Source organism: Alexandromys fortis, unplaced genomic scaffold, assembly GCF_014885135.2.
Source record: "Alexandromys fortis isolate MF-2015 unplaced genomic scaffold, M_Fortis_MF-2015_v1.1 scaffold_21, whole genome shotgun sequence".
In the NCBI taxonomy this organism is placed as follows: Eukaryota; Metazoa; Chordata; class Mammalia; order Rodentia; family Cricetidae; genus Alexandromys; species Alexandromys fortis.
This window is the reverse complement of record NW_026067905.1, coordinates 2162481-2185976: the sequence shown is the minus strand read 5'-3', so window position 1 is coordinate 2185976 and position 23496 is coordinate 2162481. Positions and strand designations below refer to the sequence as shown.

At 38.4% G+C, this 23496-nt stretch overlaps 1 protein-coding gene and 1 pseudogene across 1 annotated transcript in view; both read right to left on the bottom strand.

The window, feature by feature from the left end:
* Nucleotides 1–23496, bottom strand: part of LOC126497335 (solute carrier organic anion transporter family member 1A5-like) — a 185723-nt gene that overhangs the window by 38604 nt on the left and 123623 nt on the right. The window contains 4 exon segments of the mRNA XM_050135305.1: nt 250–356; nt 8723–8850; nt 12571–12735; nt 16823–16928. Of these exon segments, the coding sequence (XP_049991262.1) occupies nt 250–356; nt 8723–8850; nt 12571–12735; nt 16823–16882 (460 nt within the window). The 5' untranslated portion in view covers nt 16883–16928.
* LOC126497328 (transcription factor A, mitochondrial-like) lies at nt 814–8716 on the bottom strand (annotated as a pseudogene).

Below are 23496 nucleotides of genomic sequence, written 5' to 3'. Positions count from 1 at the left end.
ACGAATCACATAGATCACATCATGAGTCTAGATCTGTCCTTATAAGTCATTTTCCCTTGTGGGACTAATTCTACAATGGTGCTTGAGTAGATATATTTTGCTTATTTTTAAAATACCCACATTAAGAAACAAAGGAGTCTTATTGAATAGATTCAAACTCAGGGAGCAGAGTATTTCATGTTATTGCACAGTTCCCTTCTATGAAGAGGGAAATAAAGATTGTCCATTTGTATTAGTTGCCTACTAAACCTTCTGGGTCTGATATTGTTGTTAAGGTCACACTTCTGCTTCCCGAACACAAGAAGCTGTTTGAAGACAAGTTACTTGACGGTGAGGTCATTTTCTCATATTCGTATCTGTATGGACACAGAAAATATTCACCATGAGGACTTGAGGGCAATGAGAGCATCTACAGATCACTGACTCCTGCTTTCCTAAAAATACAGTATCTACAGGCTGTGCAGACATGTGTTCACAGCAGTCATTCTGACCATTATGAATCCAGTTGCTGGGCCAGGAAGATGACTCAGCAGGAAAAGAACTCTCTCCAGAGCCTGATGACATGAGCTCAGTCCTGGAAATCACATAAAGGTGGAGGAAGAGGATTGACTCCATAAAGTGGTCCTCTAATCTCTACATGTGAATACCTACACCCACCATGCATCCACAGACACATATACACAGGCACACACACACACACACACACACACACACACAAATAAATAGAAACATAAATCTGTATCATGAAGGTGTCCATGTAGTTGCAGGCTGAATTCCATAATACATTATCAGGGAGTGGTGGTCCTTGCCTGTCATCCTAGCACTGGAGAGGTAGAGGCTCAAGGTCCCCCTCAGCTATGTAGCTAGTTTTAGGAGAGATTGGGCTTCACAAAAGCCTATCTGAAATAAAAACAAAAAATAATATAAACAAACAAGCAAACAAAAAGCAGAACCCAATTTTAAAAACTTGAATGAATAAAAATAATAAATATTTATTAATATTTAGTTATAGTTAATTAATTTTATATAATTACATATTTAAATAATAAATATTAGTAAATATTTAAATAATAAATATCATCAAAAGAAATTGTGTATCACCAAAAAGTGCCTCTTCTTTATAGTTAGCTCTCAAGCCTCTACATGTAAGTGACATAACATTCAGGCTCTCTAGTACCAACCCTCTGTGATTTCGAAATGACTATTTCCTAGAAATCAGCCGGGAGAGATAGAGAACAAAAGCAAGAAAGAGACTCACTAAAGTATCATTGAGAAGATAAAAGCTTTATAGAGACAAGAAACAATGGGCACAAATCAAGAGAGTTGCTCTGCATTTTCTGAGCTGTGGTCGTATTCTCCCTTTCTGAGAATTCCCACAATCATTCTCATAATGTACTCATTAATTTCAACAGGAAAAAAAGTTCATGTGTCACAAAAGGTGACAGAATTTGTCTTGTAGCAAGGCCGTGTCATGAAAAAGAAAACATGCTAATGAACTTTGGTCAGAAAATGACAGATTGCAGAGTAGAGGAGAACGCGTCCAGCTAAGACTCTTCTGATTTTATGCATGCTGGAATTCCTTTGTTTCTTTTTATTTATTTATTTAGATATAAGTGTTCAACATTTTTAAGCTGCATACTATAGCACAGAAGTCATACCAGCTACTCCCAAGAACTACTGCCTGGATGTCCCCACAGAGCTTGCCAATGAAGTGTGGACAGGAACCTGTGTCTCCTTTCTCATGACCCAGTGAGGACAGGTCAGCTTCAAAGAATTACCACCTTTGGCAGAAGATGGTAAAACTTAATAATAGTCAAATATTTCTTGACATTAATTTGAATAAAAAAGAAGGTAAAAAACAATTTTAATTCCATGTGCATACTTTCAATTCCCCACAAAAACACTGAGAGGCAAAAATATCCTTCATTTCATTCATTATCCAATTTATGTAAGGTTGTATGCTCAACATCTATTTATTCTTAACTGACAATAAAAAGGCAGAAAAAATGTCAAAATGAAAAAGGGCAATGGCAATTTCCTCACAGATAGAGAAATCTAGAGATGAGGATGTAGTTCAATTAGTACATTAGTGCCTGGCAAACACCAATCCTGGGTTTAATCCTAAGCACTCAATAAAACCAAGCATGATGGATCAGGCCTATAATTCTAGCACTCAGGAGATTGAATGAAAAAGAAAACAAGTTCATGATTGTCCTTAAATACAGAGTACATTCAAGGACAGCCCGAGCTACATGAGATTGTTCTTCAAAAAATGAAATATATTTATATATGACTTGTGAAATACCAGATGCCTTCATGGGTACAGATGCCTATGTGCAAGCCTGACAATCTAGATTGCATGTCAGGCAGAGAGACACTACTCCTGAGAGTTGTTTCCTGACCTCATATGAAAGCATACACACTCCTTTACCAGAACAAAATAGGTGAAAACAAAATATAAAAAAAAGTTTTATTGAGGGATTAAAAATGTGGTCACTTAAGCTCAATAATCTTGAGATTGGGATATGGATGTAAGAAAGGCCCTGAATCACAAGGTAAGGGAAATATAACTATCATGCTCCAGGGAACAATAGGGAATGTTTCAGATCTACTGAAAACTGCATGAAGAGACTCCAAACTCAGGGCCCAGCTGAGTACTTGAAGCAAAGTCTAAAGTGAGGGGTAAAGTATACATAAGGAATTTCAAGATCCTCAGGTTCATCCTTTATCTCTCCAAATGGAAAAGTTAAAAGGAAGGAAAAGATCTACACTGCTACAATGGGGACACAGAGGACAAAAACAAGAATCATTTTTTTTTAAAACTCCACGCACCAAAAGATGCTGCTCCTATTCCTTTATAGCTGATAGCCAAGTTTCTACATATTTAGAAAGTGCAAAGAATTTCTGCCTAGGATCATAATTTACACATGCTTCTGAGATAGATTAACATCAGCCGGTCCATCTCATTCACTAGCCATTCCAACTCAGACAGAACCCAGTCCATCTCAATCATCACTCAGTCTAGATCAGTCGTGATTCAGTCCAGATAAGTCACCACCCAATCCAGATCAATCACCAGTCAGTCCTGTCTCAATCACCGGTTGACTCATCCTACTGAAAAAGACAAACAACTCACATTAACCAAGTCTATTCTTTATACAAACTTTCTATGGTGTAGGAGGTTTTTCTGCTCATGTATTGCTTTCATTGGTTAATGAATAAATAAACTTTCTTGGCCTAGTTGATAGGGTGGATCTTAGGTAGGCAGAGAAAACAGAATCGAATGCTGGGAGGAAGAAGGGCAGAGACACAGAAAAGCCATGGATCCTCCGCCTGAGATGGATGCTGGTTAGAATCTCTTGTAAGCCACTGCCATGTGGCAATACACAAATTAAAGGAGATGGGTTAAGCCAATAAGAAGTTAGAACTAATGGCCAACCAGTAATTTAATTAATACAATTTCTGTTTGGTTATATTGAGGGTAAGCTAGGTGGGTGGCCGGTGGAAACAAAGGGCCCCTCTCTCCTTACATTTCTATTTAGCTTTCTGTTGTTATTCTTTCTTAAGTATTTACATATAATGAAATGTCATCTATGGGAGACACAATTACAGTAAGTCAAAGACAAACAAAAGCTAGACTTGAAGAAGCCAAAGGCACACATACAGATGAAGAGAATCACATAGAAAAAGAGGTCTTGAGAAAATAAAAAGATGTTACCTCAGAGGAAAGGTAGAGAGGTGTCCTTGACAATATAAATTTACACACCCTGAATTGAAGAGCCTTGATGATGAAGCTGAATTTCCCAGAAAGTAGCTAAGAGATTCAAAGACATGATGTTAGAAATTTGGCAATATATGAACGAAATCTAGGATTCCAGTTAGTAGCTGCAGAAGAGGAGGAGGAATATATCATCAGAAAGAAAAGAGTAAAAAAAAAAAAAGTCTTTACTAAATGTCTTGACCAAAAGCAACTAACTGATGGAGGTGGCAAAAAACTTAAAGCAATCTTCATCAGTGTCAAACTGTGGAGATAAAAGAGAAGCCAGTCACATTAGTTAGAATACCAATTATAAAATCAGAATGCACAAAATTTGAGACAATGTCTCCAAAGTCTGTAGGGAATTTTTTTTTCTCTACAGAAAAAAGTGAGAGAAAGTAAACAGGGAATCAGAGGGTAGGGTGTTCCACTAATGAGTAATTAGGCATAAGAAAGAGGCAAAGAATGGTTGTGGTGGGGCTCATGTTTGTAATGTAATACCAACACTTGGAAGACTGAGTCAGGAGGATCACCAAAGAGGATCACAAAGATTTGAAGCCAGCCTAAGCTAAATAATGGATTCTAACCTGGACTTCATAGCAAGATCTTATCACACACACACACACACACACACACACACACACACACACCAGCACTAGGGAGATGATTCAGTGTTGCAGAACACTTGATGCTCTTGAAGAGGATCTAGGTTCTTTTTCTAGCACCCACAGAGTAGCAGACAACCATCTGTAACTCCAGTTCCTGGGAAAATTACACACTCTTCTGATCACTGCAGGCAACAGACACAATCTAGTGTGCAAATAAAACACTCACACAAATATAATTGATTAAAAATCTTAAAAATGAAATGATAAAAGCAAATAATGAAAAAGTAGTGTGAGGGAATGGTCTGTATTCAGTCAATTATATTTTAAATAAACTCTGATTGGCCAGTAGTCAGACAGGGCATATAGGTGGGACAACCAGACAGGAAATAGACTTGGGTCAATGAGAACAGGAGCATTCTGGGAAGAAGGAAGCCCATTCTTTTGCAGTCCTGACCAGACCACAGAAGCAAGATGTGACTGCCTTGCTGAAAAAGGTACTGAGCCATGTGGCTAACACAGATAAGAATAATGGGTTAATATAAGTTATAAGTTAAGAAGCCAGAGTTAATGAGACAATCGGTTTATAACTAACGTAGCCCTCTGTATGATTTCTTTGGGACTTAACGATTGCGGGAACCAGGCAGGACAGAACTTTCGACAACAAATGGTGCTCAATGTGTGAACAACTGCATGCACATAAAGCCTGACAGAGCTTGGGAAGTAATTCTAGACAAAAAAGAATAGAGTTAAGCATGACTAATTGATAGCAGCATTACCTCAGGTAGGCTCTTCTTTCTAGAGGTAAGCACACTCATTTAAGACAGGCTTTCTTACTCAGTTTTAGCTGTAAAAGCTTGCAATTCTTTTAAGATGTCCTGCCATGAAATGCTTAAATGGTGGTGATAAAAAGCTGACCATATGCTTTTTGGTTTTCAGCTGTAGCAGTAAAAAAAGTCATGCCATTTTAAAATGCTGGCTTTGTGTTGATGCTTTCTTCCTGCAAGGGACTTTAAAATTCTGTAGAGTTGTGGCAATAAACATGGCTACAGCCAGTACCTCTGCCATGAGGCTGGAATCTCTGAAAGCTAGAAATGGGCTGGATCAAGCCATAAAATCCACAGCTTTAATTCTCTCCATATTGCTTAGTAAATTAAAGACTCACATGGTCAGATAAAGAAAGATATACAGTAAAAAGATATTCAAAGACAAAGAAGACCTCTAAATGGTTTACAGTGTGTTAAAAATATATTTAGGCTTGGGAGAAAAGAGAAAATTTTATCATCCTTAAGAAAAAAAAAAGAGAGAGAGTAGTTGGGTGTGGTGGCACACAACTTTATTCCCAACATTTAGAAGACAGGGGCAGGCAGATCTCTGTGAGTTCAAGGCATGGTGGCATACACCTTTAATCCTAGCACTTGGGAGGCAGAGACAGGGGATCTCTGTGAGTTCAAGGACAGCCTGGTGTACAGAGTGAGTTTCAGGACAAAGATACACAATACCCTGTCTCAAAAAGCCAAAAAGTAAAAAAGAGAGGTTAAAATAAAGCCACATAAAGATGAAAAATACACAGAGTCTGGATACTATAAGTTATTATGTTCTTTTTAATTGTTTAAATGACGAGGAAAAAAACAACAGCTGCCAAAAGATATTTGTTTATAAATGCTGCTAAACTAATGCAAGATAGATATTTTAGAATTTTTATTCTATGCAATAAAAACAATATGCATAGACCTAGCACATAATTTCTTAGTTTTTACTTCAGTAAAAAAAAAAATGAGAAAGGTTTGTAAATTTCTTTGTTTTTACTACTATAAAAAGCTGTTATGACATCACCAATCACTTACATGTACAAATATCAACTCTATACATGATTCGTGCCCTGGGCATCATTTCATATAATGAGTTTGAAAGCTTTTCTGAATACGCAGTTATGTCACAGCTTTGCCATAGCTGTGACAGCAGTTCTGGCCCCAGAACATGGGGGACACACTTCCACATAGCAGTCATCAGTGTAAAAAGAAAAAGGAACTGAATATCAAACGTTAACCGGCATTATCCTTTCTAATTTGACAGCTTAAGGCAATGAGACAATTGGTTTCTTGTGCCTACTCACAAAAACATCTTCTATCTTTTAATTCTCGGGGATTGTTTCATACTGCGAAGGATGAGATCACTTCGTCCAACTTCAGCCATTTGCTCTTCCCAAGACTTCATTTCATTATCACAATGAATTCTATTATCTTTAGCAAGCTGAATGTACACCTGCCTTTGATCACTAGGCAGATTTTTCCAAGCCTGATTCATAGTCTCCAGTTTTCCCGGAGCAGAGTCATTTTAAGCCTCTTGGAAGCTTTCAGATAATAAATGTTTTATGCTAATCGAGGTCTTTTTGGTTTTCCAAGCAAAGTTAATTCTCTCCTTTTCATTGAAACTCTTTTTAAACGTTTTTGCCTGACTTCTTTCTCAAAAGAACCAGCTGAGTTGGCGTTAGCTGGTCTTTAAACTTGCTCATAGCTTCTTTGTATGCTTTCCATTCTGCCTTAAAATTAGCTTCCGATGCTTTTTTTTTTTCTGCATCCTGTAGTTCCCTCCATGTAGCGGCAATTTTTCTAACGAGTTCTCCAAGTTTTGCATCTGGGTGTCTAGCTTTAAATCTGGGTAGCTGTTCTGTAGAAAATCGAAGAGATGAAGTCACAGGTTTCTTTGGGTAATTATCAACTTTGGATAAAAAATATTTCAGAATACAGACAAGGCTGAGTATCAAGGGCATGCGACCCTCCCAGCCCACGCACATCTCAGCCCCCCAGTGTCCTAGGGCCTTTAGTGTGCCCCTCATTTCCTGAAACTGGGCCATCAGTCAGGCCAACAATGTGCTGATTCAGTGCCACTTGCTCACAGCTGAACATGTTGCCTGGGAACCCTGACGTTTGTTATCATGCCCTCTTAGTGAAAGGATCTGTGGGAAGCCAGACTACCCATTGGAGGCAGGGCAGACCTAGGTATTTTAAAAATACCTTGACTTCAAAATTGAACTCAAAAGGAACGTTACTTTGGAGAATAGGTTTTGCTTTTGTTTTCACAAAAAAAAAATGAGAAGCTGTGGATTCATTCTGAGTTAAAAGAAAAATCAGGTTTGATCAAGAAATAGCACCTGAGAAATCTCCAGTAAGAGCAAATAGCTCAGAATGCAGAGTTCTACATCCAAAATAGCCTCAATACTACTGCCTAAAATAATCAAGACTAACAAGATACTCCAGTCAGGACTTGATCATTATTCTAAATTTTCTTTAGGTTCCCATAAAATTATCAGTGCCCCCAACCAGCAAAAAGTAGCCTGGAAAAATACTCCTACATTCCCCAAAAATGGACTATAGATTTTCTTTAAAAAAAAAAAAAAAAAGATGGAAATGGTGTGGGAGAAAGGTCTGTACTCTGTCAATTATATTTTAACTAAATGCTGATTGGCCAGTAGCCAGGAAGGACCTATAAGTGGGATAACCAGACAGGAAGTAGAGGCAGGTCAATGAGAACAGGAGAATTCTAGGAAGAAGGAAGCCCATTCTTCTGTAGTCCTGACCAGACCACAGAAGCAATATGTGACTGACTTGCTGAAAAAGGTACTGAGCATTGTGGCTAACAAAGATAAGAATAATGGCCAAATATTAGTTATAAGAGTTAAGAAGAAGCCTGAGATAATGAGCCAATCAGTTTATAAATAATGTAGACCTCTGTGTGATTTCTTTGTGACTTAACTATTGTGGGAACCAAGAAGGACAGAAATTCTGACAACAAAAAAGAGTAGAGGGGAGGCAGGGGGAGAAGAAGATAAGGGAAAGAAGCCAAACAAATTCATTCTGACACACAGGCAAGCAAAAGAAAGAACTGAAAACTATCCATAGAAAGCAGAAATAGTTTAACATAATTTAAATTTTACAATTTTCTGTGTAAGACAGTTTGCTAAGCATGAAAATAAAAATTAATATTTACATTACTCTATCTCTCACTCATCTGTGATTATATCAAACAGTATACTCCTTGTATCTGGAGTGTCTAAATTATCCTGATGAGTGATGCAGCACAGGTTTACGCAGACTCAGAGGATCCATTCAGGTGTCTCAACTTCCTGAAAGCAGTGTTTCAAACCCCACATCACAGTAAACTGGATTGGACCTTAAGGAGACTGAAGGTCATAAGATTCACAAGTCATATTGGTAGAGTGAAGACCATATCTTCTATTTTCCATTTTAGCATTCTGTACTTTGGGGGAGCATTGCTCTTCCCAGGGAGGAAATTCTGAGCCTCATTTCATGTAGGGAAGAGTTGAACCTAAAATTTAATCAAAGGCTGGAATACTCACCGTCCCATCAGGAAATGAGGTAGTGATATTAAGAAGCACCCTAGGCCCATAACCACACAACCAGCACCAATCATGATAGGCCTGTGCAGTTTTGTTCCAAAATAACTCACGAATATAATCAACAGAGGCTTCCTAGGAAAGGGGAATGAGAATGTTGTTTCAGTAAAGTATTAGCAGATCATAGTAAACAGCCTCTTCATTTTTTAAATAACCACCTTAAGAATTCACTATATATATATATATATATATATGTATGTATGTATATATATTCACAGTAATATGTGTGTGTGTGTCAGTTGTGACCCTGATGAAAACTTATCTTCCACTCTAAAGAATATTAAATGCTTTATTCAGGAGTATCCAGCTCTTGGTAAAGCATAAAAAAGCAGATGTCAGCCTACACATCATCTCTGACCTCTTTTCTCATGCCTACTCTAACTCTGCAGAATCAAATGGATTTATTTTTTTTTTCTGCATGAGGTAAGTCTTTATTTTTTTTTGACTTTTTACAGATTTTTTTAAATTTGTTAAAGATTACTGTCTCCTCCCCGCCACCGCCTCCCATTTCCCTCCCCCTCCTCCAGTCAAGTCCCCCTCCCTCATCAGCCCAAAGAGCCATCAGGGTTCCCTGCCCTGTGGGAAGTCCAAGGACCACCCACATCCATCCAGGTCTAGTGAGGTGAGCATCCAAACTGCCTAGGCTCCCAAAAAGCCAATACATGCAGTAGGATCAAAAACCCATTGCCATTGTTCTTGAGGTCTCAGTAGTCCTCATTGTCCACTATGTTCAGTGCGACCTGTTTTAACCCAGGCTTTTTCAGAACCAAGCCAGCTGGCCTTGGTGAGTTCCCGATAGAACATCCCCATTGTCTCAGTGTGTGGGTGCACCCCTTGCGGTCCTGAGTTCCTTGCTCGTGCTCGCTCTCCTTCTGCTCCTGATTTGGACCTTGAGATTTCATTCTGGTGCTCCAATGTGTGTCTCTGTCTCTGTTTCCTTTCATTGCCTTATGAAGGTTAATATTCAGGAGGATGCCTATACGTTTTTCTTTGGGTTCTCCTTCTTATTTAGCTTCTCTAAGAACCCGAATTATAGGCTCAATGTCCTTTATTTATAGCTAGAAACCAAATATGAGTGAGTACATCCCTTAAACCTAGTATTCAGAAACTCCTTAATTGTTCAACATGGTCTATCATGATGTCTGCTTCTACTGTTCACATCCTCCTTTAGACCAGGCAATACTGCTAACAGAAATGTCAGAGTCCTAACCATCCAAATGTGTCTTAGCTCTAGATAGCAGGAGTCAAAACTTCAAATGAAAAATTCATTTCTGTGGTTTAGGAGAAAGCTTAGGTTTAAAACTCAGTGGGAAACCTCGTTTGACTTAGGGGCCCTTGATAAACATGCTTAAGAAATAAAAGAGTAAGTGTGGCCTGGTGGCACAGAGCTGCAATCTTCAGTCATAGGGATTGGTAAGACAGGAAGACTGAAAGATCAAAGGTGTCCTGGGCTACAGAGGGAGTTCAAGACCAGGCTGGAAATCTTACTGTGAACTTCCTAAAAATAAAATGTAAATAAAGGAACTGGACATGCATTGGTTGAATGTTTTGTCTAATATATGTGAGACTTAGGTCCATTTAATCAGTATTATTTACAGAAGAAAGGAGAATTTAAAAGAAACAAATATATAAATAAGGACTCTACAAATCTCATACTTTTAGTTTGGAGAATATTTACTGTGCTCATACTATATAAAAAGTAAGGATCAGAAAACTCAAACACACTTGTTAATGTCTTAGAAAATATCTCAGTGATCTTAAATATCTCAAAAATATTTGAAGACTGTTTTTCTTTCAATTCTATTTCTCTCTAGTCTCCTATCTACATAGAAGAGATGGCGCATTACTTTGAATGGTATGTGCCATACCTCTGTATATTTATTATGCTTTCTCTCTCCAAGACATGTCATTGAGATCATCAAGCAGAAGGTAATGTCCCAGGATACCCATTGTTTGAACTCTGAGCATCTTTCTAGTCTATTGATGAACAACCATGAATGCACAGAATCTTGTCTGAAATCTCTATTTTTTTTTTAAAGGAAAAGGTTCCCTTCTTCATATTAGGCTTAGATGGCCTTTATATTGCCTTGCTATCCCCCTCAAATATTTTGTGGGAGGGTGTGTGGGAAAAGGTAAGGTGCTGTCTAGGCCCTGGGAAGGTTGCTGGCAAAACTACCAAAACTACCATTTGGTAGGGAAAAGCCTACCAACTGCTGCATTCACTGATCAATGACTGCATTTAAGACTTCCCTTAAATCACCTGCCAGTCAGTGGTAGTATTGTCATTTTCTACTTTAATTAGGACTTTTTTACCTTTAGTTTAAAAACCACTGATTTCACAGAAATTAGAATTTCCAAGAACTTGGATAAGAATTGTTATCAATAAGTATTAGCTGGACATTGGCATTTGTGTTTGTGGTAGTGCAGAAGGCAATAGTTACTTGAAGGGTCATCATTCTGTCTCCAAAAGGCTTATAACCTTGTGGTTGTTGTAAATACTGCAAAAAGTCATGCAGCCAATAATTACTAAAAAATCAGATGTAGATAATCTTTGCCTTTTTAAAAAGCATGAATATTCCTTCCTGATAAAATGTTTAAATGTTCTGATAATTATACTTCAGTGTCACTGCATTCCTTTTGACCAATATAGTTTCATTTTGTACAACTAAAATTTCCTAAAATCAGGTGGTATTGGGTTTTCAATATGAGTCCTTAGCATAAAAAGATCGTGACCCTCTTCAAACCACATACTGGCTCTCTGGCACCAGAACGATAAAAGACACATTCCAGAGCAAGCTATAGTCTTTTCCCATTTTTTGTCGCTGCACACTTCTCCAGGTTCATGTTCTAACAACTTACACCTTCCCATAACACAGGGCTGACTTGATCCAAACACAAACTATTTGATGGTTCACCCTCTGACACATCTCCCCATCACATTTCCCTGTCCATTTCTCCTCCCGGATCACCTTTCCCCTTCAGGGTATTGTCTTCCCTAGCTCAATGTCTTCCATAGGACCTTGGATAATGAATGGACAGCACGTGCTGCATCTAACACACTAGAACACGACTGAATCTATAAAAAGTCTATGTAAGACATTCATCCTGACAGCACTGGGAAAACCTAGGACACATGTAAGAATTTTATCCTGGGAGACAAGATGGAACACCCTCAATGTGGGTTAGTTACTTCACAGTCCTGATTTTCATGGCTGTTTTGGTTGAATGCATTAAAATCAAATTCACTTCGAAAGAAAAAAAAACTAAGAACAAAAGGCTTCCAAGTCACTTTGTTTATAGAAGGCATCTTTCCCTCCATCACCCTTTGTACTGTCATATTCCAGTTCATTACCTTCACTACCCAAATCTTTGGAATTGTGTCTGACACAATTCAGACACAGGAAACCATCTTCATCTTCCTCAGTTTCTATGAGTGGAGAGCCGCCAACTTTCCAGGCACAGTGGGGGCAGAGAAGCATTTGCTCTTTCCTTCAGAACACCAGTTCCTCTGTGCTCCCACAAAAACCTTCTGAAATGCTTTAAAAAAGGCCTTAATGTCTGTCTGAGTTATCTAGTGATGGAATTAGATATTAATACTCTAAATCTTATTTCAATTGTCAGAAAAAGAGGCCATATCAGGGTATATAGTAAAGAATACATATTATCTTGGGGACATTTAAATCAATGGCTACTTCACACCCAGACCAGGCCATTCAATCACAACAGAAAGCATGTAAGTCAGTCGGATTAGAAAATCTTATGCAGGAAATTAGGAGAGAATATCAATACACAATAATAAGTAAATGTAACTCACCAATCTCAAAACTCCCATTGATAAATCCAGCTACAGATGTGGGGATATTGAATTGTCTCTCTATTTGTGTGAGCATGGAAACCATATAAATTCCGGATATTGATTTGGCTAGATATGCCACTGTTAATGCCAACAGAAACATCTAGGAAGAAAAACGTTTAAGAAAAAGTGAGAACTTTGTTTTCCAATTATATATCTGCCACCTACTGACAAAACAGCCTCTACCACGAGGTTTGCTTCCAAATTAAACAGTTCTTGAACATGGAAGAAAATTTAAAATGTAATCTCTTTTTTACCATATTGTCCTCACTCTGGAAATGCAGTTAGAATAATAGGTTATCAGCGGTGAGTTTTTAGAAAGGCATGTCTGCCTTTTTTTTTTTTTAATCAGTGTACCTTATTCATACAGAAAGACATGGTTATTCAATGTAAGATACAGTCATTGATGGGTCTTCAGCATTATAAGGTTATCTCCAAGACAAGTGCTTTCCACTTTAAAGAAGGTAAGACGCAGAGCACAGAATTAAACAAAAGCATATTTCTGTTCATGTTTTCAGAAATGACTAGTCTCTGGATGTCCTTGACTATAGTGATATTTTGTATGTAATATAATAAATAAACTTTCCTGAAGATTAGAGTGCAAAATTAAGCCACTAATCAGTCACAGAGACAAAGCAGTCATGGCACACACCTTTATCCCAGCACTTGGGAGACAGAGTCATCACCTCACCGACTAGGTTTTCCTTTCTTCTCTCCTGGAAGAATTTTCTGGACCCCCTTCTCTGACCACTGCTTGAACCTGCTCAGGCTCCTACTGTTCTATGCAGCCGCAGTCAGCCTCACCCTTCACCAGCATCTGTGTTGTCATTGGTGGCAGATTTGTTGAGACAACTGGGATTCCTTAAAGGAAGAATTAAAAGAGAGCTTTTTCCCATTAAAAGGTGGGAAACACTATTATGATGGGAAACTTAGGTCTCTGTATGAGTATGCACTGCATGATTTAAAACTCGAACAATTAGATGAAAAGAGGAGACAGGAGCTCAGTATCAGAGATTTCAGCGAGACAAACGAAGTTTAAGAATTCAGTCAGAGGATGAAGGTTGAGGCTTGTAGACAGGGCATTCAGGATCACACTTCAGTCTGATGATTTGGTAAAGGTTCTCTCTAGTAGCTGCACTACTTATCTGATCTCTCAGCTTTCACCCCTTCACAGATATCTGACTCTGGACTTCTGTTATTTAAGAACTATTAGAATTTGAGCTGTCCTTGGCTAGTTCAACAATTTGTCCTCTTTATGTTCCTGAGAAAAACAAACTACAATCTCACTCCTGGAGGCAATAGTCGCAGCAAAGTGACCTGTTTTATGTTTCTTTCTGGGGCAATATGCTTGCCCTATAACCCTGTAACACAGTAGTCTAAGTGATGTTCATGGCATATAAACCCAGGGCAGAATATTTTGGGTGTCTCTCAGGTTCAGGATAAAATGTATCTGTTTCCTAATAAGACTCCTCACTACTTTCCTGTTACTAATGAACTTATTTTATTTTACGTAGTGAATGAGCTCTCTGTTTTCCTTAACTTATATCCCATCAGTAGGTTGTTGGTAATGTCATCATCCCAGCTTCTGGAAATTCTGGAATCTCATCAGAAATAATAGGCAAACCATCCTGAATTAGGTTAGTATTTACTGCTTGGAAAATTTTTTATTACCAGTACCAATTAATCTGGATTAACCTAAGCAGAATTTACATAAAAAATAAATAAAATGGTAAGAATGAACGCCGAGTTCAGTATAATTTAACAGTGTCATAGAAGTTTGTCTAACACTACATGGAATTTGCAGAAATATTCCCTCTTCCCACTACAAATCTTTCAGAGAATTCAAATGATAATTGATCATTTCACATGAGTTTCATATTTCCAGTCCTATGTGTGATTAAAGGTCATTAAGGCCATCATTTCCCCTTTCCTGGGATACTTTTCTTAATGATTGTTTCCTAAACGTAAGAAGCAGAAGCTTCAGTCTGGCACTGTAGACTGTTTGACCACCCTAACATTTTGGACTGTTCTAAATCAGAGAAGTCTAAGTCTTTTTAAACAATCACCACTAAATTATGGCTTGTAAAGTTACGGTTTTAACATTTTCCCATAAACTGCATACCAGTATCTACTGTTGTTAAACTCTTACGTAACTGTGATGGCAAGATTAGGAATGGCCCCATGAACTCATAGATTTGAATGCCTGGCCACCAAGCAGTGGCATTAGGAGCTCTGGCCTTATTGGAAGAAGTGTCAATGAGGGTGGCTCTGAAGTTTCAGAAGCTGCAGGTGGGGCCAGTACCACTCTATTCCTGCTGCCTGTTGACCTGGGTGTAGAGCCTTTGGATCCTTCTCGAGAACGGTATCTTCCTTGGGCTGCCATGCTTCGAACCATGAGAGTTATGGACTAAACTTCAGAAATTATAAGCCAGCCCCAGATAAATGTTTTCCTTTATAGGAGTTGCATGACTAGAGTGTTTCTTCATAGCATAGAAACCCTGAGACAGTAATCAAAGATGAGTGTTGGGAAATGTTTATGATACCTCAGGTTATTTCACTATAAATCCTAATAATATTGGTAATTGATAATCAGAATACCCATCATTATCCTTAGCTTTGAATTTGGAAATTTAGCTCAGCAGTCAAGACCAATGTCTGCTCTTTCTGAGGACCTGAGCTCAGCTCTTCGCACCCACATTGTGTTTCAAAACTACCTGTATGTTTAGTTAGAGTGAATTCAACGCCTTCTTCTGGCCTCCAAGGATACCAGACACACAAGTGGTACACCAACATACATGGGGGCAAAAGGGTCATATACATAAAAAACATATATTGAAGGTAATTAACATATTTAACAGCGGAGAAGGAGGTATAGATCAGTGATAGAGGTATTGGCCAATGTGTTGAGCATCTGGGTCTAATCCCCCATAGCACTTGAAAACGATGACACTGAATGGTGAGCACTCACACACATACAGAGATAGACACAGAGAGGGATACATAAACACAGATGCCTCAGAATGATGGTTTTGTCTTAAAATGTAGGACTACCACTATCCTTTTCAGATGAAGTACAAACACATTGCACAAATTGTCCAAAGAGACACATCTAGTAGACATCTTTCAAAGGTTAAGATCCAGAGGCCCTGGGCTCCTCAGAATGTGAGAACTGAAGAATAACTTGACGGGTTGGATTTCAATAATTCATGCATCACTGCAGGTAAAAACACTTCCCAGGGCTGAGTCTGAGGCCTCCTCTCATTTACATTAATGTATGGAGTCCACTACAGGTGAATAAGGTAAATGAGCTTGTGATTGGATGACTTAGGAGGCAGCAGCTTAGAGAGGAACCTAGGAGGAACTCTCCATAGACCTAGTCTAACCATGTTCAGATTCTGGGTTAAGCTAAGCTTGCATTTAGTGATACCTTTGGAACTGTGAGAAGGACAACTATCTCAAAACTATTGAAAACCACCCAAACAGTAAACAGAATAGATACTTTCTCTTACATAATGATTGGAATATTGTCAAAGCTCATAGAATATATTCATCTGATTAGATCTTTGCATATTAATCAATGCAGCACTTTTATTCAGGAACTGTTCCTAGGTGTGACCTGATCTTTTGTCAAAAATCCTTCAGAACTGAGCACTGGCTGGACCTTTGACCACAGGCCAAATTCCATCATATTATAATACACATAAAAATATTTTAAGCCTAATGCTCCTTTAAAACTTCCTAAAACAGTGGTAATCAACCTTTATAATGATGCATCCTTTAATACAATTTCTCATGTTCAGTTGGTCCCAACCATGAAATTATTTTTATTGGCTCCTTCATAGATTCTATTTTCCTACTGTTATGAATTGAAAAATAAATAGCTGTGCTTTCCAATGATCCTAGGTGACCCCTGTGAATGGGACTTCAACCCTTAATGGGTCTCAAATCATAGGTTGAGAATCTGTATTCTAAGTTAGTCTGAAAAATCTGTCTAGTTAAATAATCCTAGCTAGATAACCATAATAATAAAATCAACTTCTTTAAGGCAATACATTAAGAACACATTAGGCAAAATAGTTTTTATGTTGGGAAACTTCATATAAGCTGAGCAATGTTACAAGAATTTTCAGTGCTTGCTTTAAAAGATTGTCATGCATATATACATGCACATATATCTAAATAATTCATACCTTCATTTTCGAAAAGCATGTCACCCCATGGGTTGCAAACCTTTTCCCAGGTTCTCCCATGTTCTTATGATGGTTTCCAGATGTTTATGTTTTAAATGTCTTACTGCTTCCTTTTCAAAAAAGCAAACAATTGTTAATTAAATTATTTACTGAGCTGTAATGAGTCATTCCAAAAATGAAAAATAAAAGCTTTCCTAGGTCTCTTAGTCAAGATTACTATTGTGATGAATTACCAAGACAAAATCAACTTAAGTGGAAAGGTTTTATTTTAACTTACAATATTTTAATGACAGTTTTTTCACTGTTGAAAGTCAGGGTAGAAGCTCATAGCAGCATCCTGAATACAAGTGCAGTTGCAGATGCCATGGAGAAACACTGTTTCCTGTTTTATTCCTTATGGCTTAGACTGCCTGATTTCTTAGACAACCCAGGATGGCAATCCCAGGTATCCACCCACAGTGAGCTGGGCCCTCCACCATTAATTTTCAATCAAGAAAATGCACCACAGAAAAGACCATGTCTCCTTGGGACTGTATTTCAATTAATAGTCCCCCTACCCAAATGTCTCTAGCCTGTGTCAAGTTGATATAAACTGTTCAGCACAGCTGTGGAAGTAATTCAATTGGTACTGTGTTTGATTCCTATGACTGAGGACCTCAATTTAAATTCTTAGCAATCAAGTGATCTTCTGGGAAATTGCCTGTAACCCCAACACTGGGAGGATCCAGACAGCATGATCACAGTAGTGTGTCGATCTGGTACTCTAACCAAATGAACAACCGAAAACTTTGTGAAAAATCTCCATTATAAAAACTGAGGTAGAGGAAAACATTAGGTATTGACTCATATATGTATGGGCATCTGCACCTGCACACACATTTACATATACATACATATCCATATGTACATATTCACTGCATTCACATACATGTACACATAACCATTTGAATAGGAACAATTTAACTAATACCTTGAATACTATAAAATTACCTAGGAAGTTTTTATTCTGACTGATCTTGAAAATAATGCTATAAGAGAAGTTTTGGTTTGCTGTGGGAACTCCTTCAGTCAATAGCCTATAGGATACCAGTCTACTTGGGCATGGTCACTTATGCTATAAAAGCAGCCATAATTCATTCTCTCATTCTCTGTCTCTCTCTGTCTCTCTCTCTGTCTCTCTCTCTCTGTCTCTCTCTGTCTCTGTCTCTCTCTCTCCCTCTGTCTCTCTCTGTCTCTCTCTCCCTCTGTCTCTCTCTGTCTCTGTCTCTCTGTCTCTCTGCTGGATTCTGTTCCCTGCTTGTGCAGTGGACTGTAAACTGTGAGTCTATACCTATATTATACTCAACTCTGAGCTAGTGTGGGACTATTTTATACTGTCAATCTACATTGGTTTGTTGATTTCGACTGAAAAAGCCAATGCAAGCTACTTTAATTAGATTTCCGTGTTATTAAAGCATGACTCAGAGCTTGTTAGGCCCTGGCGTTAACCTAATGACAATGTAGTTAAAATAAAACTTTTCAATTCTTTAGCAAAGAAAAAGATACCCAGATGGTGCCCTTTCAACTTACTTGAAGGCTGCTGCCTTTAAGAACTCGAAGCTATCTCTTGTTTTTTTGTTTTTGTTTTTTTGTTTTTTGGTTTTTTTTGTTTTGTTTTTTCTTTTTTTTTTCAACCTCTGCCCAACTAAATTCACAAAGGCTGCTTTCCAGGCTTCCTTCTTGAGGTCTTTACATTCCAAACTTCCCTGGAGTCTCAATATGAGAAAAACTTTTTGAGGCACTTTGATTCACAGAAACCTAGGGAGGCATAAAATTTTAATCAAAAATTGATACAAATATAAACAACAGATACATCTAGAACTTCAAAGTTTTAAAATGTAGGGTTATGAAAATACCAGAAACCCAAAGATACATCTTGCATGGTTGTTTATCACTACATCTTATGTATGTACAAACATGTACCTCTCTGTATAGGTTTTATGCAGGTGCAAGTATTAGTATACAATGCAGAAAGGTGACTTGAAATCTATTTAACAGTACTAGCCTCATCAAACTATTTTGGGTCTTGGAAGTAGGACATTTTCATCATCACTTTAATTTTATACTTATTCTAGAAAGTCCAGAACACAGATAATGGGCCTCCACCTGGTCTCTGTGTGCAACATAAACCAAGAACATTTCCCCGAGACTCAGTAAGCTCACAAACATATACAATGCTCTTGAAATTTGTCCATATCATGACACAAAAATGACTTCGGAAGGCAGAGTTGGCCACCCACATCAACATGGCCCTCATGATTGCAGCATGGTCTATGGACATCAACATGGATTCCAGCTGCAGCACAATCATGGACCTCCCCACAGCCTTTTGTGACAACACAGACCATGGAAATAAATCAGACTTCAGAACCAGTTGGACCCAGACACAGCTCTCTGCAGGAGAATAGCCACAGACATCACCATAGCCTTAGGTGGAAGTTCAGATCACACAGATCTGTATGGTGTCTGGAGGCAGAATAGCCCACAGAATATGGAATGTGGTGCAGTACTGACCAAGGATATCTGCCTGACCCTTGTTGGAATCATGTACAAAGGACATCATCCAAGCCCCTATCAGCACGCAACTGGGTGTCATGTAGGAGTCATGAACCCTGGCTCTCTTAAAACACATACACAGAAAGATATGTTTTATATTATAATTATATACATAATTATATAATATTATGTAATTATATATATATATATATATATATATCAGATAACCACTTGCTTCTTTGTTCAATTTTGTTCTCCCCTCTTCATCACCAATAAGGATTGTTTTAGCACACACTAAAACAGCTGGCATGATGTTTCTTCTGGATGGCATCCCTCCACCCTCCTTGTCTGTGAGTCCCCACTGATCTCCACTTTATTCTGAATTGTACCCAGTCTAGACTGAAGCATTCCCCAAAGTGGCTGCAGTTCCTGAAGAAAGCTTGCCTTACTCTGCTCATTATCCAATACTGGTTGTTCTCAGAGAACAATGCAATGGAAATTATAATTTTTATATGGTCTCAATTATTCTCCTTTTTTATCAGCATAGGCAAAGTTTGAGGAACAAAAGTATCTTAATCTTGTGAAAGAAAATTGATGTGGGAGTGATTTCTTATTAATAAAGAAACTGCCTAGGCCCATTTGATAGGCCAACCCTTAGGTAGGCGGAGTAAACAGAATAGGATGCTGGGAGAAAGAAGCTGAGTGAGGAGTCGCCATGATGCTCCCACGCCAGACAGATGCTGGTTAAGATCCTCTCTGGTAAGCCAGCTTGTGGGCTACATAGAATATTAGAAATGGGTTAGAACAATATGTAAGAGCTAGCCAATAAAAATCTGGAACTAGTCGGGCCAGGCAATGTTTAATAGAATACAGTTTCCGTGTAATTATTTCTGGGCATAAGCTAGCCATGCGGGTGGCCGGGTGCCGGGGACGCAGCCCTGCTGCTCCTACTTCAACAGAGTGGCGCCCAACGTGGGGCTAAATCCACTTAAAAACCTGAGAAGGCTTAAAAATAAGGGAGAGAGAGTTTAACACAGATTTTTGCTGTTTGTTGGTGAAGTGCTGTATAGAAATTTCCTGATTCAGCAACAGCAGCAGAAAAAAAGCTGCGTCATTTTAAAGTGCGGCTTCCTGGGGCTGTACTGCCAATGTGAACTCTGGCTTTAAAGCATTTCAAGGCTTTTATGGGACTGGACATTTGTGTTCCCGCTTGGGATCAGAGGAGAGTGCTCTAAGACCGTGCAGATGGCTCAGCATTCCCTGCCTGCACCTGGGCAGAAGGCCGAATCAGGCTTAGGCAGGCGGAAGAGCATGGCGGATTCCTGTGGCCATACAGAGACATGTTTTCAGTCTGTGCAGTACTCTGCGTGTCAGATTTGGCTGTAACTTGGATGAAAAGAGTTTCTGTGCTGCACACTCAGTCTCAGAATTAAACTGCTGATTGTGGCTCCAATGTGGACTGCTGTGTGCCTGGAACTGTGAATGGTTCAGGGGCACCAAATGGCTCTAAGGCAGTAGCGGCTGCTCCATGCTGAACTGTGCTGAATTCAGGCAGGAACTACCGTAATTGCCATAATAACAGCGCAATTAAGGTTTAGACTGGGCAGGGCACAGGAAGTACCGTATTACCTGTACATGGTGAAACTTAAGTTTTTAAGAAGTGCTTAACATTTTGAGAAATGCTCCTGGATAGTGAAAAAGTTACAGATTCACAATAAAACAGATTCAGACATAAAAGACCTTTATGGATCACATGGTTGGATGAATGTATGTAGGCTTTGGAAAGAAAAAAAAAGAATATAAAAAAGTTAATGTCTTAAAAAGAAAAAGGGTAAAGTCTTTAAAGAGACAGAGTACAGAAGTACAGATAGTTATAGATTAAGAGAAATAAAGAAAAATAAGCCACATAAAAATGAAAAATTCACAGAGAGTCTGGATTATGTACATTGTGTTTTCTTTAAAATTTTTGACTGTAAAGGAACTAAGTACAGAGAGACATTTCGTTACATGGGCTGCCAAGCTAAACCAGAATGGATATAAGGGTATTATGATTTCAAAATTTGTGTCTAAGGATATGATGATTTGGAGAGGGTCTTCTTTTCTTTTTACAGAGGATGTGACCCTGTGGATTGCATCTATCCTGGTATGGTATGATAGACCAAGTCCTCCTGAAAGGTTGCTGTGAACACCCTCAAAAACTTGCTTCGCTCACTTGCCAACTGAGATGAAACTAGCATACAGGTTATATCATGACGACCTAATTAACGACGCCCCTATTCAGCAGGAAGCAGTTTGAAGAGAAAAAACTACGCCCATGTTCCCACGCCCATGTTCCCACGCCCATGTTCCCAAATATTTTTATAAATGTTCTTTTACATTTAAAGGGGGATATGATATAGATATGAATAATTTGCATTGGTATGGATTTTAAGGTCAATTTTGTTATATGTATATGTATTTTTGAACTTGATTAAGGTATTGTGATTATGTAGTTCACTTAAAATGTAATGTATAATTAGGAAATATAGGTTGTTAATGGATAATCATTGCTAATAGTTAAGCTTGTAGTCATGTTAGTTAGATTTTCTAGATATATAGAGATATATTTCAATTAGATAGGCATTCTTCATATCTTTCAAAGACTGCAGAATATGGCATTTAAAATATTTTAATAACTTAGGACTTTTCATGACAAGGAGACACGTCTGCTCCTGGCAGCACCAGCTACTTCAAGAGGAAGATGGGCATCGAAGAGGATCCTTATGGAGTTGGATAGTCATTTGGGCAAGAAACTGCTCTTGCCTGGACTGTTGCATAAACTGGACACAGAGAACCCGCAGAGAGAGGACTGCTGAACTTGCCTAAAGGTGAGATGGTCTTTCGGGGTTCCTGCTTCATGAAAGAGTCTGCGAGACATTCTGCAGGACACAGCAGAAAGTGACTGAACTGTTTTTGGAATTTCCTGCTTCGTGGAGGTGTCTGCTGGATACTATGGGCCTGTAGGCCGAAGATGGATGCCCCAATGGTACAGAGGAACTTTGGGTGACTGTCCAGGCAGCGAGATGTCTCTGTCATTTCTAGAGGTTTCTTATTTCTTGTTTACTTAGGTAGTATTATATCCTTCTGGAGTCTTTGATGGAGTTAAAGAATAAATAGATAGTTATAGTTTTCCTTAGTTATGATAAGAGATAAAATAGATATAAATATTGTAACTGTAATTCTTACTTGATAACTGTTTTGTTATATGTAATTTTGCTATGTTAAAGTTAAAGCCTTTCTTTTTTGTTTAAACAGAAAAAGGGGAAATGATGTGGGAGTGATTTCTTATTAATAAAGAAACTACCTAGGCCCATTTGATAGGCCAACCCTTAGGTAGACGGAGTAAACAGAATAGGATGCTGGGAGAAAGAAGCTGAGTGAGGAGTCGCCATGATGTTCCCACACCAGACAGATGCAGGTTAAGATCCTCTCTAGTAAGCCAGCTCATGGGCTACATAGAATATTAGAAATGGGTTAGAACAATATGTAAGAGCTAGCCAATAAGAATCTGGAACTAGCCAGACCAGGCAGTGTTTAATAGAATACAGTTTCCATGTAATTATTTCTGGGCATAAGCTAGTCATGCAGGCGGCTAAGTGCCGGGGACGCAGCCCTGCTGCTCCTACTTCAACAGAAAATATTTGAACATCTTTTTCTCATATTAAAAAGAGTTTACATGTTTCCATGTACCCCTCATATCTAAAAATACAGCAAACCCCAGGGTTTCCCCTAATCCATTCATGTGTACAGTTTCTCATTCACATCTTAAAGAGGAGACATCTGGAGAGTGTCAACTATAAGACACCATTGTGACCTTAATCCCAGATGTGTTGACTTTTGCCTATATGATTTTTTTGCCTATTTATATTGAAGCAGAGTATTTATGTCTATCATGCAAGACTGTTATGAAAATGAACTGCATATCTCCAATCAACACTGTGACTTGGAGCTGGAATTAAACAGTCACCCTGTCAATGGCAGTGAATAATATTCATTCACTCCACAAATGTTTATTAAGGCTTTACTAAAATCTGAGCACAGTTGTAGGTATCATGGGTCTGAAGATAAAGAAGATGAAGCTTGTGCTCTCTCTCAAAAGG